At 44.6% G+C, this 15,941-nt stretch overlaps 2 protein-coding genes across 2 annotated transcripts in view; one reads left to right on the plus strand and one right to left on the minus strand.

Annotated features, from left to right (window-relative positions):
- Positions 1–3,991, minus strand: part of CRYL1 (crystallin lambda 1) — a 211,959-nt gene extending 207,968 nt beyond the window's left edge. Inside the window, exon 1 of the mRNA XM_077484005.1 lies at positions 3,880–3,991. The gene's annotated coding sequence lies outside the window, so the exon portion shown is untranslated. The remainder of the gene's footprint in view (positions 1–3,879) is intronic.
- Positions 3,992–4,556: 565 nt separating this feature from the next.
- Positions 4,557–15,941, plus strand: part of IFT88 (intraflagellar transport 88) — a 119,594-nt gene continuing 108,209 nt past the window's right edge. Inside the window, exons 1-3 of the mRNA XM_077483999.1 lie at positions 4,557–4,717; positions 9,916–10,031; positions 11,633–11,695. Coding sequence (XP_077340125.1) covers positions 9,942–10,031; positions 11,633–11,695 — 153 coding nt within the window. The 5' untranslated portion in view covers positions 4,557–4,717; positions 9,916–9,941. The remainder of the gene's footprint in view (positions 4,718–9,915; positions 10,032–11,632; positions 11,696–15,941) is intronic.

Here is a 15,941-nt window from a genome sequence, read left to right on the forward strand (position 1 = left end):
CGCGCAATTGTCATTCAAAGTGCATCAGCGCTGAAAGCTGAAAATTGGTCTGGGACTGAGGGGGGTTTAAGTGCCCAGTAAGCAAGTGGTTAAACAAACATCACAATGAACAACAATAGGAGTTACATTCGATGAACAGTCACAAATAACCATATATGGTGAGTCAGCCTGGTGGCCATCACCCATAGCTAGACTCCCCTTGATATGTAATATAGTACTAATATTGACGACTGTTGCTCAGTCTCGAGAGCAATTTTGGCCAAGGGCCATGTTGTACACTAAGTAACAATTCTGTATGTATATAATTACAAACAGAAAAAAAAGAGAGAAAACAGAGTCTAGGTCAGAAAGAAACCAGAAAGGTGGAGAAACTGCCCAGAGATGGGTGTGAGCCATGAGAAGAGAAAAAAGAGAGGAGGAAAAGACATGTGCGAGAAGAAAACAGAGAGAGAAAGAGAGGGAGGGTTGAAGAAAAGCACAAGAACTGCTGAAAAGACTTTCATCTAAAAAAAAAAAAAAAAAAAAAAAAAAAAAAAACATAGTAGACAGAGGGTGGGTGAACCGGGGAGTGTATGTCCCAACCCACTCCAATGTCAGACAACTCTGCAGGGAGCTCCAGTCAAAGGTTTTAGAACATGTTTAGGAAGGTATCGGAGGCCGTGGACACTTATTTAGCTGAACAGCCTATTGTCAGATGCGACAATCCCCTTGAGTACTGGCGCATCAACAAACAACGTTTTCCTTTGCTTGCACAGATTGCACGCAGATATTTATCTGCCCCAAGCACCAGTACAGGGAGTGAGAGACTTCAGTCTAGCATCTCATATTCTTGATGAGAAGAGAAACCGTCTCTCCGGTGAGAAAGCTGAACAACTTTTGTTCTTAAAGCAAAATCTGACACTTTTACTCTGAAATAGATTTAGAAATCAGTAGCACAGTCCAATTCATTTACTATGTTGAACATAGTAAATTAATTGGTATAGCTAGAGTCAGACTGTGATATTGGACACAATTGGAACATATGTTCCAGTTGTTTGTTCAATGTTCATTGTAGTTCTTCTAGTTTTATTTATTTAATTTTTTTTTGCACTTCTTCAGCATTTGAACTACTGTACACAATAGTTTGTTGCCGGACCAAACTATGTCTCACTCTCTCCCTAAGCTGTCAGCCCGCTGTATGTGCAAAACTGTATGTACAGTATATCTGTTCTGTATCTGTGGCTCGCTACATACATCATACAGTATACCATACTGTGTTCCGGGTATGGGCGGAGACTTCCAGAAACACAGACAGTCTACATTGCTTGCTGTGATTGGCTGAGCGCCGCTGCTGTAGACCAGACTGTAGACTAGTCTGTGTTCCGGGAAGTCTCCACCCATACCCGGGGCCGGAACACAGTGCGGTATACTGTAGAACTATGTATGTAACCTGCAGCTAGCTACATATTACATATACATACAGTTTTATAGCACATGCAGCCGCTGACACCTTAGGAAGAGAACGTAGGGAAATTAGTTCTCATTTAAGTTGAAAAAAAAGAAAAAAAAAATCATAAATGTTATATATTTACAGAAAAACTGTGAAACAGCATAACGGCCTTCTGCCATATTTCTGTTATGGTTAGTTGTTCTTTAATTTTATAACAGCTTGCTTTGCACAGTAACTTTGACATTAAAGCGGAGCTCCACCCTAAAGTGGAACTTCCGCTCATTGGAACCCTCCCCCCTCCGGTGCCACAACTGGCACCTTTCAGGGGGGAGGGGGGTGCAGATGCCTGTCTAATACAGGTATTTGCACCCACTTCCGGGCATAGATAGCTGCAGAATCAGCGGGTATTTACGCCCCTTTCTGTCCCTTCCCTGCTGTCTCCTGGGAAACACACAGGTCCCAGAGACAGCAGGGGCCGTCCGTATTGAGCAGCATGACTTGCGCATGCGCAGTAGGGAACCGGGAAGTGAAGCCGCAAGGCTTCACTTCCCGATTCCCACAGCGAAGATGGCGGCGGCAGCACCCGAGAGCCGAGCGGCAGATCGGCTTCAGGTGCCGACATCCCGGGCACGCTGGACAGGTGAATGTCCATATTTTAAAAGTCAGCAGCTGCAGTATTTGTAGCTGCTGACTTTTACAAAAAAAAATGGCAGAACTCCCGCTTTAAAGGGATATGACACTGAATAGGAAAACACACAGAGGTTGATTGCTTTACTATTACTAAAGCCCCATATACACTATCAGATTTTCTGCCGATTTTTGTCTTCAGATTTACCAAAACCATGTAGTGCAAGGGCCCTGCCTGATTGCATACAAATTGAAACGCCTAAGGTTTGACCTCATATTATATGGTTTTGGTAAATCAGCAGAAAATCTGATAGTGTGTATGGGGCTTAAAACTGGAGAGTGCAAAATCTGGTGCAGCTCTGCATAGAAGATTAGGTTAACCAATCGACTTTTTTTTTTTTTTGTCAAAGCTTTGAACAAGCCGAAGAACTTGACAAGGCCTGGCAGGCTGGATTTGGCCCACGGGCCTTGCGTTTGCCACATGCACTTTAGGGGGATCTGCTTGGCTATTACCAGCTGATTACTGGTGAACCTCTTTACTGCTAGTCACTGGCCTCAGAGTCTCATTCTGGACCGTGACAACATGACACGATCTACATTTCTTTTTGACTTTACTGAAATTTCACAAAATGGCGATTTGTTATCTTATTCCCCACATTGCAATGTAGTGTATTTCAACAGCAACATTAACCACTTCAGCACCGGAAGGTTTTACCCTCTTCATGATCGGGCCATTTTTTGCAATACGACACTGCATTGCTTAACTTACTTTTAACTGACAATTGCGCAGTCGTGCGACGCAGTACCCAAAAAAAGATGATGGTGATTCCCACAAATAGATCTTACTTTTGGTGGTATTTGGTCACCTCTGTGGTTTTTATTTTTTGCGCTATATACAAAAAAAAAAAAACTTTCTTCCATAATACATTTCTAATATCAATAAAAAAAAAAAAAAAAAATCAAATTTCTTCATAGATTTAGGCGAATATGTATTCTGCTACACATTTGTCATGTCTACAAATGATGGGATATTTTCATGGAATTTTTCTTTTTTTTTTACTAGTAATAGCAGCGATCAGAGACTTATAGCGGGATTACGACGGACAAATCAGACACTGACTGACACTTTCTTGGGGACCAGTGACACTAATACAGGTATTAGTGCTAAAAAATACGCACTGTTACTTTACTAATGACACTGGCAGGAAAGGGGTTAACATCAGGGGGGGATCAAAGGGTTAAGGGTTTCTCTAGGGTGTGCTTACAATGGTTTGATTCACACCTATGCAGTTTTAGTGCTTTTTGCATTTTTCAGATTTGCACTACAGTCCATTTAACATGGTTTCCTATGGAACACGTTCTGTAGCGCAAATCTGCAAAAAGCACTAAAAATGCATAGATGTGAATCCAGCCTGTGTGGGGATTGCTCTGACAGGGGAGAACACAGAGATCCGTGTTCCTGATTAGCAGGAGCACAAGATCTCTATGTCCTCCCCTGTCAGAACAGCGAACTGCCTTGTTTACATAGGAAGATCGCCATTCTGCCTCTCTGGAGAACGATCGCTAACAACCAAAATGAATTCAAAAAGAAAAAAAAAAGTTTTGCCTATAGTTCTACTTTAAAAAAATAAAAATTAAAAAAAAAAGTGCCATGATATGGCGTATGTGTGATGTGAATGGGCCGCAACTCTGTGTGTGCAATTATCAGAACACACACAACTCTATTTACTGCATACAAGTGTCCCATTAACAGACATACACCGTCCTCCTTCCCAGTACACTACATCCTAAATACAAGTAATGAGAGAGAGCAGCCGCCCTACCTCCAGTCACCTCTCCCCCTCCAATCACCTCAGCCGCCGTGACGTCACCACCCTATCGTCCTATCCACCCTATCTTGTCAGCCGCTGTTTTATCAGATTAGGCGACCCGTCAAAATGGGTAGTGGAAGTGACGTTTCGGTGCCGCCATCTTACTACACCCGCACTTCTCTATAGTAAGGATACACCGAGAAGGGAGAAAGCGGACATCTTGTTACACCCACCGGAATTTTCCATTTCACACTTATGCTTAACAGTAAAGTGAGTTTATATATTAAAATACAGTACTTAGAACTACGTATGAATGTTTAATTTTTGAAGCAGCGAACTTTTGTCAGATTAGCAAACCTGTGAGATCCGTAGGATGGCCGCTGCTTTTAAAATTCAAAATCTTACGTCAGACGGAGTTCTGAGTACGATATAAACTCACTTTGCTGTTAAAAATAAGTGTAAAATGTAAGACTCCGGTGGGTCTAACAAGGTGTCCACTTCCCCCATTCTCAGTGTATCCTCACTGTGGAGGAGTGCGGGGTGTAGCAAGATGGTGGGACGTAACGTCACTTCTGTTAAACATTCTGACGGGTCGCCTAATCTGACGAAACATCGCTTCTGATTGGTGCTGTAGTCAGGCTCCGTTCGTTGTCCGGTTACCTAGCAACCCCGTGCAGCGTGTGTAGTCTCCGAATTCCACGAGCCGCTCCACCAATCAGCGAGTGGAAATTGTGCGCGCGGTGCATCCTGGGTCCGGATCCCTTGGGAGCTCTCAGGCAGCTAACAACAAACTGATGTGCGATCCGGAGCAGAGAGAGAGAGAGAGGGATAGTCCGGACACCGCTGCCAGGTACGGGGGGCGTCCTCACAGCCTGGGGCAGACTTTCCTGTCACCCTCGTGTTCTTCTAGAGGTTGCAAGGGGTTACCTGACATCCTTTCATCTCTCTATAAGGCCTCCTTTACACCTGCTTTGCTGTTCGAAGTGCGATCCACGTTGGGATCACTCTTCAGACAGCAATAGACAGACGGCGATTTGCCACCTGTTACCGGACAATGGTGTCACAACTGTGCGCATTGTGTGCGGTCACCACACCAGGCAGTGCAGTGACCCCGTTCACTTAAATGGGTCACGCTCATCTGGCGGCTTAGCTCGCCGAGCACGACAGGGATATTATTCCTGCTGCGGCCATGAAGCAAAGTAATGTGGCCGCGGCATGTGTCTCAGCAGCAAAAGGGGAAGCGGTTGAGGGTTGTAAAAAAAGGGATCAGCCACAGGGTTTTACCGCCACCCCAATCACACGCATAAATGAGCCCCAAAGGGCACCATATATGATACCAAGTACTTTCCACGTACTAAACCTATGTTATACGAGGCACTACCCAATCAATTTGTATCCAATCAGACAGGCCCTTAAAGTGTTACTAAACTCAGGACCCTCCATATACTATATCTGGTCTCCCACAGTACACAGAACGTGGGAATGAAATTATTTTAGTAAATAAAAACTTCTAAATACCTTTTTTCATCAGCAGTATAGAGCAGTCTGGTTAAAGCTTGTAGGAGGAGTTTTCATTCTCCTCTGACTGTCCTATGATGCTGCAGGACCCCTGACCCTCTGTCTAGACAGTGCTGATTGGCCCTGTTCTGATCACATGCACCCTCCCAAGAAGAAGAAAACTCTCTAGCAGTACACTAAACTGAGCATGTGCAGAGCGACTCCAAAGGCTCTGTACTATCAGGATATATTTTGGGGACAGTGGAAGAAAGGGAGGATCAGAGAAGAAAAAAGGAGGCCCTTAGGCCAACATAGTGAAAAACAATAAAACGTGAAATAAACAATAAACAGCTACTTGCACTTAAAGTCTAATACAAAAAACTTCAAATAGATAGGTATACAAAGCAAATGCAGCGCTGATACACTCAGTGATCAATAAAGTGAGTGATATAAAAATTTGGTGAAAAAAAGAAAACGAAAGCAAAACCCCCAAATTGCATTGGAGAAAAACAAGGTGAAAAAAAAACTAAACCAAAGTCCCAATGGTATTAAAGTCCATATATTGAACAATGAATGCCCATCCAGATAAAGGTGATAGTTAGCAGTGAGAAAATCCTTCATATAAATGCTTCCAGCTCCACACCCAGGTGAGAAAATAATCTGCTTACCAGAACACCATGATCACTAATCTGTGATCTCACCAAACATAGGGAACGATTAGGTCTCCCCAAGACCATTAAAAGGCTGCCTGGAAGGAAGCTATGTGGGGAGGAGTGCCGATCAGCAGTATCTCCTCGGTGGGGACACCAGGACAGGAAACGGGGCATCTGTGCCCTGATTACAGGAAAGCCCCAGCAGTGCCAATAATCCGTGCCCATTAGTGCTGCCAGTCAGTGCAGCCTTTCCGTGCCAGCTATCAGTGCTGCATATCAGTGCCACCTATCAGTCCCCATTAGTGATTCCAGTCAGTGCAGCCTTTCCTTCCCTGCTCATCAGTGCCACCTATCAGTGCTGCATATTAGTGCCACCTATCAGTCCCCATTAGTGATGCCAGTCAGTACAGCCTTTCCTTGCCTGCTCATCTGTGCCACCTATCAGTGCTGCATATCAGTGCCCAGCAGGCATTCTATGGCTGGACCCTCTTGTACCCTTTGTATTGAACCGTACTGTAATTGTGTTGTCCCCCCTATACATTGTAAAGCACTGCGTAAACTGTTGGCTCTATATAAATCGTGTATAATAATAATAATAATCTTGTCGGATCGGATGGCAGGTGGGTGTCAGCGGGGACATCTGGCTGCCAATACAAGTCAATGGGTGGCCCGCTCGGATCGCCCTAAAAAAACGGACAGGCAGATCTGAGCGGGCCGATCGTGTGAAAGGGGCCTAACAGTGTAGGCAAACAGCTGCAGCCGGAAAACCGATACAAATGAATGACAGGAGTCAGTCGTTTGAATGTATCCACACATCCAATGGTTACCTGCGATTAGGGAGCGTATCTGACTTTGCTGATTGCAGTCAACATATTTGATTAATGGGCTCATCAGTGGCTTACTAGAGGTCTTAGAAGGTTTCCTAATTACTATTGTATAATAGGTGCTTGATTTCAATGATTTCAATGACTGAGGAGTGTTCTCAAAAAAAGTAGCTCGGTTCACTAAAGCAGATCACGTGGTGTTTACTGCAGGTGATCAAACACCTTTTTCCCAGATATCACATGCGATGCTGAAAATGTCATTTCACTATCACCATTATGCGGTATTTACCTCAAAAAGCAAAAACGCTCAGTAAATACCCCATGAAAACCGCATTAAAGTGGTAGTAAACAATGTTACACCACTTGTACCTACAGGTAAGTCTATAATAAGGCTTACTTGTAGGTACTGTGAATATCTCATAAACTTGCACAGTTTATTAGATATTCAGAGTGCATTTAGCCGACAACATCACCAGCACATGCGCTCTGAAGCCCGTTCCGTAAACCGCGGCTGCCATGTCCATGCACGGGAGTGACGTCATCGCACCCCCCACCACTTATGTAGCTGGAGGTCGCGGACCTGGAAGGAAGACCAGGGGAAGACATCAGCCCTCTCAGCAGTGACTTTGCGGCGCTGGAGGGCTTTGTTCAACAGTAAGGCTCTCATAATGTGCTAGTATGCAATGCATACTAGCACATTATGACATTGCTTTGCAGGGAATTTTTTATTTATTTTTGTATTTAAAGTGGAACTTTACACTCTCAGTCAACAATGACTATTTTTAATCATGCTGCTAGCACTAGTAAGCTATGAATATATTTGTCTGCAGCAATGTCGCAGTACCACAAAAAATCGCAGATTTCTGCCAATACCTGTAAAAACAATAAAAAACATTAAAAGTCCACAAGTCCGCTATAACTTTTGTGCAAACCAATCAATATACGCTTATTGGGATTTTTTACCAAAAGTATGCAGAAGAATACATATTGGCCTAAACTGATGAATACATTTTCTTTTTTTATTTATTTATTTTTTTTACAAAATTTTCGCTCTATTTTTTTGTTGTTGTTTTATAGCGAAAAAAATATATAAAAACCCAGTAGCTATGCACATGATTAATGCCGCTAGACTTTGTGTACCAGTACAGCTGCTCGGCTGTTATTACAAGCAGTGGGAGGGGATGTCCCCTCTCCCGCCACCTTCCGCGGCTTGCCCAGGCTCTCCCATCTCACCGGGAGACCCGAGCCAGCAGCTGCCATGTCCACCGGCTGGCCGGAAACCCAAACAAATACGGAATTGGCTTTGATTGGGTCTCTGATGTAATAAACCAGTAGCAACATCACTACCGGTTTATGCAGGAGCCAACGGCGCAGTTTTAAAAAATTCATAGTTTTCAAAAACGCCAATCTTGGCGTTTTGAATACTTTTAAGTGCAGAGGAGAGGTTTGGGGTCTTTTAGACCCCAGATCCCTCCATAAAGAGAACCTGTTTACATTGCTTGTGACGGCAATAAAAGTGATCAGAATTTTTTTTTTTTTTTAAAGAGGAAGTAAACTCTCCCACTCTGATGCTTCTTTTCATTTAGTCCATTATAATAAGTAATTATCAGACTATAGCCACTGTAATCCAGCCCAAATCGCATATTACTTACTGTTTAAAGAAACTTTAAAAAACTTGTTTCCAGGGGTTAGGCAGCGCCATCTTAAGTATTGTTTTTTGAGTCCACAGTGTATTTCCGCCCTTACATTGAACACTTCCTGTACTGTTAACCAAGCCTCCTTCTCAATCCAACGTTTCTATGGCAACCCTGCTTCCCTGTTCATAGCTGACTTGTTTTATTTCATAGTATTTACTTGTTCTGATTACCTAGTTTTTGCCTGTGTGAGTCCTATCAGCTTCAGCTGATAAGACTGCAGTAATGCTGTCCCATGCCCTGCTTTACACTCCATATGAGGTCCCATGGTGTGTAGGAGGAAGCTCTGAGTGATTCTGCAGCCTCCTGGGATATCAGTGGTGTGCCATAGGAAGTCCTGATAACAGATAGACAAGCACATAGAGAGTGTGCCGTAAATCAGGGGAGATCTGGGCATGCTCAGTGACTTCATTCTAAAGAACAACAAGGATTACAACAATACTAAGCAAGTAAGGAGATATCTACAAGCAGTGTTCATTAGGCTTTTTTTATGCTGATTGGGACAAAGTTGTGGGGGAGGGTTTACAACCACTTTAAAGGGACAGTGTAAAAAAAAAAAAATAAGAAAAAAAAAATGTACATTTTAAAGCGCCCCATCCCGCCATGCTCATGCACCCTGTAAGTTGTGCCCGCAAATGTGCACAGTGTTCAAACCACACATGTGAGGTAACGCCACGATCGTTAGAGTGAGAGCAATAATTGTAGTGCAATACCCCTCTGTAACTCTAAACAGGAGGTTTTTAGGTACTGTAGTTTGTCGCCATTCCATGAGTGTGCGCAATTTTAAAGCATGACATGATAGGTATCTATTTACTCGGCGTAACATTACACAAAAAAATTGGGCTAACTTTACTGTTTAGGGTTTTTTTTAATTCACTGAAGTGTATTTTTTCTCAAACAATTGCATTTAAAAGACCGCTGCGCATATGCAGTGTGACATAAAATATTGCGACCACCATTTTATTCTCTAGGGTGTTTGCTAAAAAAAATATAGTTTGGGCGTTCTAAGTAATTTTCTAGCAAAAAAATACTGATTTTAACTTGTAAGCTACAAATGTTTGAAATAGGCTTGGTCTTGAAGTGGTTAAACCATTTTACCTCTATTAGCAATAAAAAACGAATCCTTCCCCACTGTATCCATCCCAAGGGATATCGCATGAGATAAAATACCGAATGGTTTCATGAGGTAAATACCAAACGTTCCAATGAAATACCACATGCCTTATTTTAGTAGCGCTTTTTTGTGAATTGCAAAAATGTTTGAAACCCGATATGAGCTATTTTACCACAAATGTTAAAGAGGGAAATATTGCTTCATGACTTGAGCCCACTGTTTTTATGATGCTCACTCTTGTCTGTTTTTGTATCATTCCTACCCAGCTGCCAGTACCTGAGCCAACACCATCATGATGCAACATGTTCACTTGGTGCCCGAGGAAGATGAAGAGGACTTGTATTCTGGATACAATGAATATAACCCAGCCTATGACACTGAGGTGGGAATCCAATGGGTTGCCCTAATTCATGAAAGTAGAACATTGGTCAAACTTTTAATTCACATATGTGATGTAGGCTCTCCATACCAATAAGACTGTGCCCTCGGGAACATATTGTAACTACCTGTTGATCCTGCCAATAAAATCATTGGACAGGGACATTCTTGGACATCATTGGATAAGTACATCTTTAAATAGGATGACAATGCTTATCCTTCTACAGTAAAAGGATTACGGCATTGTCACGTTTGATGCTGCTTAAGCAGGCCATACACCATGAAAATTTCTTGCCTGCAACCACAGGTTGCAGCCAAGAAATTCACTGGATTCCCCCATCAACACAGACAGTGCTGACAGGGGAATCTCTCCTGCTGAGACATTGTATTCTCCCGGCAGGGGGTTGGGGGAAGCTGTCACTGCTGGTAAAAGACAGTGATTATTACTAGCGAATATACCAGCCGCTAGCAATAATAACATATAGGATCCGGCAGACTGGTTGTACCCAAGTTGATCGATCAACTTGATACATTTAGCCTGCTCATACATGGTTCAAATCTCAACCACTTCTTGCTGAACTGGCTGAGATTCGAACCATCTATGGCCGGCCTTAGATGCTGGTGCAGTTGATGGCCATATCAGTGGATGGCCACATCTAGCTCTGTCCACAGCCCTTTAGCTTGACAACACATTGCTCTGTCTGTAGGAGCTTAGAGATAGGATGAATAAGGCCTGCTCAGTCCCTCCAGTTCTCTTCAGTACTGTATAGCATGGTGCAGGAAAAATCTACCGGTATCTCCCCAACTGCATTTACCATAAAACAAATTGAAATTGTATTTCTTCCTAGGACAGTTAACATTTGCCTTGAAAATGCCTTTTTTATCATTCTGAAAAGAAAAAAAGGTGTTGGGTGGACTTTATTGTTCCCTGCCCTTGCCTATATACCATCAGTCTGGCTTAGGCCAGAATTGCCTGTCCCTGGTGTTGCCACCTCCTGGGATACTCATGTCACATCTCCCAGGCACACAAAGCACCAGAGGGCAGGCCGGGAGGCACCCAGCATGTTATTGGCAGTTGGCTGTGAAAACTCAGTAGAGGCAGCCAGCTGAAAAGAAGCAAGATGGTGGGCTTTGTCACCGAAACAGCAAATCATAGTGGGACAATGCTGCATTCACTATGTGGGTGAGTATATGCAGGGGGAAGCTAAGCTGCAGTTTGGGGGTCCAGCTCCTGGCACTGTGATTTTTATAGTTTTTAGTGTTGTACGGCTCAGTGTACATTCTAAAGAAGACTGGCAGATAGGTCTGTTTTATTACAGAGGGGTCTTTGCATGCAATAAAGAGCCTGCCTGCTTACAGTTTTAAAAAAAGAGACTTTAGTTAGGCTTAATCAGCAGTTTCTAGAGCCAAGGTATTACAGGACCCCCTGTTATCCATTGCTGGAAGAGTATTGGAAAGGCAATAGATGGAGCTCATTGATGCATGAGTATTTGATCCACTTCTATATCCAGCTTTCATAACTATGATGTTCAAACAGAATTGTGAAAATAGTGGGGAAAATTAGGGAAGCACCGCTTTTACACACACTTTTGTTTTATTTTGCAGGATTTGGAGAGCGATGTGGCTTTTCAGCAAGCTTTACAAACAAGCCATGGACGGAGACCTCTGGTACTTTGAGCAATATCATAATGTTCATTTAATGTTAGGGATATATCCACTTGCCTACAGTCCTATAGCAGTTTTACTGCTACAGGGCGGCCGCTGTGCGCAGAAGCACTTCCTTGTAGGGGGTGTGAATGCGTACCATCTGCATCTCACTCCCACTGGGAGTGGGTCAGTGGGTACAGTTGACTCAGTGCCCGTCAGCACCCGCCGATCATCAGCCACAGAGACAGATCTGCAATGTAAACAAGGCAGATTACCATTCTGACAGAAGGGAAGGCATGGATCCAGTGTCTCTGGAAAGCAGGGACAAGGATCCATGTCTTCCCCTAATAAAAACACCTACCATGCTGTACAAAAACACAGTGTCATTAGTACAGGGACAGTGCATATTGTTAGCACTAATTACTGTATTGGTGTAACTGGTTTCAAGTGTCAGTATGTGTCAGAATGTCCGCCGCAATATCGCAGTCCCGCTATAAGTCGCTGATCGTCGCCATTACTAGTAAAAAAAAAAATCCCATAGTTTGTGGAGGCTACAACTTTTGAGCAAAGCAATCAATATACGCTTACTGGGATTTTTTTAACCACAAATATGTAGCAGAATACATATTGAACTAAATTTTATAAAGAAATACAATTATTTTTATTGGATATATTTTATAGCAGAAAGTAAAAAATATTGTTATTTTTTTTTGTTTTGTTTTTTAAATGTCAGTCTTTTTTTTGTTTATAGCACTAAAAAAAGAAAAAAAGAGGGTGGGGGGGGGGGGGGGGTTGATCAATCCACCAAAAGAAGCTCTATTTGTGTTAAAAAAAAAAGGACATACATTTTATTTGGGTACATACACTGTTGCATGCCCGCACAATTGTCACAGCCTGCCTGCCGTCTAGCAACCAGTGATGACACGAGGAGGAGAGAGGCAGAGGCCCCAGCATTCAGGGCGGAGGAGGATTTAAGTTCCTCCTCCTCCGCGCCTACTGCTTAGCTCTGCCCACCTCCTCCCTTTTATCTTCTCTGGCGGGCGGCATGCAGAGAGCAACGGAGCAGCAGAAAGACTCCCCCAGCAGCCATCGTTCTGTGCTGAACTGTCAGCACTTCACAGCAGAGCTCTCAGCTCAGTGTGTGTGTCAGCTGGCTTGGAGCCACCAGCAAGCCTTCCAGTGCAGACTGCAGATAGGACGGTCAGCAGATGTGTATGCTGGCATAAGAGGAGAGGGCAGATGAGATGACACTCTTGGAGGGATGGAAGGAGGACACATCTTTAGACATCAGGGCAGGGTTCATGCTGGGACTTGTAGTCCTTCACTTTTTGGGGGGGGTGTCCCCAAAAGTAAAGGACTACAGGTCCCAACATGAACCCCTCAGAGCTGAAGATGTGGCCCCCTCAAATTGGTGAAGAACTACAGGTCCCAGCATGAACCTGGGAAATCTATGTGGTCAAATCCTTAGATAACAGAGGTTCATGCTGGGACTTGTAGTCCTTCACTTTTGGGCAGGCCCCGGCATGGGAGGAGCCACATCAGAAGCAAGTGGCGGGAGGGGCGTTTACCTTCCCAGAGTTCCCGTGTGTCGGACCAGTGGTAGGCTGCGGGTGGCAAATTGCAAACTGCTTCTGGTGGCAAGCTATGGGTGGCAAGTTACACACTGCATCTGGTGGCAGGCTATGGGTGGCAAGTTGCACTGCATCTGGTCGCAGGCTATGAGTGGCAAGTGGCACACTGCATCTGGTGGCAGGCAATGGTGGCACGCTGCATCTGGTGGCAGGTGACAAGCTCAGGGTTCCCACTTATTCTGCATTATGGTGAGTTGAACTATTTTATTATATATTAAATGTAGTAATATAAAGAAGGTGAATTGATCATCTTGACACCATATCAAGCATGGTGTCTGGATGATTTCAGTGCAAACACCAGCCATTTGCCTGACAAATCACCCCCGCCGCTGAATTCCCCGTCAACCAAGAGATTACAGAAAGAAGAAGAAAGACGGATAAACAGAGAAAAAAGGGAAAGCTAGAAGGAGAGATGGGGAAAAAAACTAGAAATAGTGATAAAGTGTGTGAGTGGAAAAAAAAAGATAGAATACATAGGAGAGAAGAGAGAAACAAAGAAAAAGAGAAATAGAACAAGTGAGTGATAGAGAAAAAAAAGTGAAACGAGAGAGAGAAAGAAGAAGGGGAGAGAAAAGGGGGGGAAGGAGAATAAATTGTAGAGAGGAAGAGAGAGAAAAAAAAGAAAAGGAGTGAGAAGTAGTAATGGAATAAAAAAGGGGTAGAGGGAGTGCTAAAAGTCCACGGGTTAGGGGGCGCAAATTACTTGCCTTGCCTCGGGCACTGACAACCCTCGCTACGCCACTGGTGCCAACTACCTGTTTGTCATACTGAGCCTTCAGATCCTATAAAGTGGAACTCCAGGCAGTACAGACTGCTAACATGACAACATATTTTTTTTAATATTTAACCACTTGCTTACTGGGCACTTAAACCCCCCTCAGTCCCAGACCAATTTTCAGCTTTCAGCGCTGATGCACTTTGAATGACAATTGCGCGGGCATACAACACTGTACCCAAATGAAATTTTTATCATTTTTTTCCCACAAATAGAGCTTTCTTTTGGTGGTATTTAGTTACAGCTCGGAGTTTTATTTTTTGCTAAACAAACAAAAAAAGATGCAAAAAAAAAAAAAATAATCATGTTTTAATAGTTTGTTATAAAATTTTGCAAACGGGTCATTTTTCTCCTTCATTGAAGTGCGCTGATTAGGCGGCACTGATAGGCTGCATTGGTGGGCACTGATGGGCTGCATTGGTGGGCACTGATGGGCTGCATTGGTGGGCACTGATGGGCTGCATTGGTGGGCACTGATGGGCTGCATTGGTGGGCACTGATGGGCTGCATTGGTGGGCACTGATAGGCTGCACTGGTGGGCACTGATAGGCATAGTTAAGGCGGCACTAATAGGCACAGATAAGGCGGCACCGATGGGCACAGATAAGGCGGCACTGATGGGCAAAGATGGGCACAGATAAGATGGCACGGATGGGTGGCACGGATAAGTGGCACGGATGGGTGGCATGGATGGGCACTGATAGGTACCACAGATAGATGGGACTGATGGGCACTGATAGGTGGCACTGATAGGTGGCACTGATAGGTGGCTCTGATGGGCGGCACTGCTGGGCACTGATGGGCGGCACTGGGGTGCAGCACCTTTGAGGCAGATTGTGGGCACTGTGGGTGGCACTGTGGGTGGCACTGTGGGCACTATGGGCACTGACGGGGGGCACTTACTTTTACTTCAGGATGGCACTGCGGGAGGCAGGTGGGCACTGGCAGGTGGCAGGTGGTCCCTTGTATTGATGGCCGTGATCGGGACTGATGTCCCGATCACGGCCGCCGGTGATCGGCTTTTTTTTTTTCTCCTCGCGCTGTCAGCGCGAGGAGGAATAATAGCTGATTACCGGCTCCGTTCTATCACATGATCAGCTGTCATTGGCTGACAGCTGATCACGTGATAAGGGGTCGGGATCGACCCCTTGCACGGATCAGTGATCGGGCGAGTCTCATGGACTCGCCGATCACAGAGCGCGCCGCGCACGCCCCTCAGGGGGCGCGCAGGCCGCTCGTACACGGGACGACGTCAATAGACGTAGTCCCGGAAATGTAGGTCCGCGCTAATGCCGTCATTTGGCAATAGCGCGGATCCCAAGTGGTTAAAGACTAACTTCTACCCACTCACTCAACTAAATGTGTTTTTGATCCTATCAGATAGATGTTCCATTACTACTTGTTTTTGTGAAATGCTGTCACTGGGACAGAAAGTGAGAGTTAAAGTGGTTGTAAACCCTTACAACACACTTTGACCTAAATGTAAGCCTAGATTAAGGCTTACCTGTAGGTCCAAGAAATATCTCCTAAACCTACACGGTTTAGGAGATATTTGCCGAAAGACAGGCACCGCTGTCTACGGCGCATGCGCCATAGACAGCGGCGCGCAGGCGCACTGAGAGCGGCACCCGTCAACGGCGATATGCCGCGCGCGGCGGCTCCAATGCGCATGCGCGGGAGTGACGTCATCGCGGCTTTCGCCGAATGACAGCGGCAGAACAGCAAGACCCACTGAGAAGATGGATGCGCTGGACTACAGGGGACAGCGGTGACATTGCTGGCTCCTGTGTCAGGTAAGTGACACATAATGGACTACTATGCGATGCATAGTAGTCCATTATGCGTTACCTTTGCAGGGAAT

This window comes from Lithobates pipiens, unplaced genomic scaffold, assembly GCF_037356315.1.
Source record: "Lithobates pipiens isolate NorthernLeopardFrog02 unplaced genomic scaffold, aLitPip1_a1.2 Scaffold_16, whole genome shotgun sequence".
In the NCBI taxonomy this organism is placed as follows: domain Eukaryota; kingdom Metazoa; phylum Chordata; class Amphibia; order Anura; family Ranidae; genus Lithobates; species Lithobates pipiens.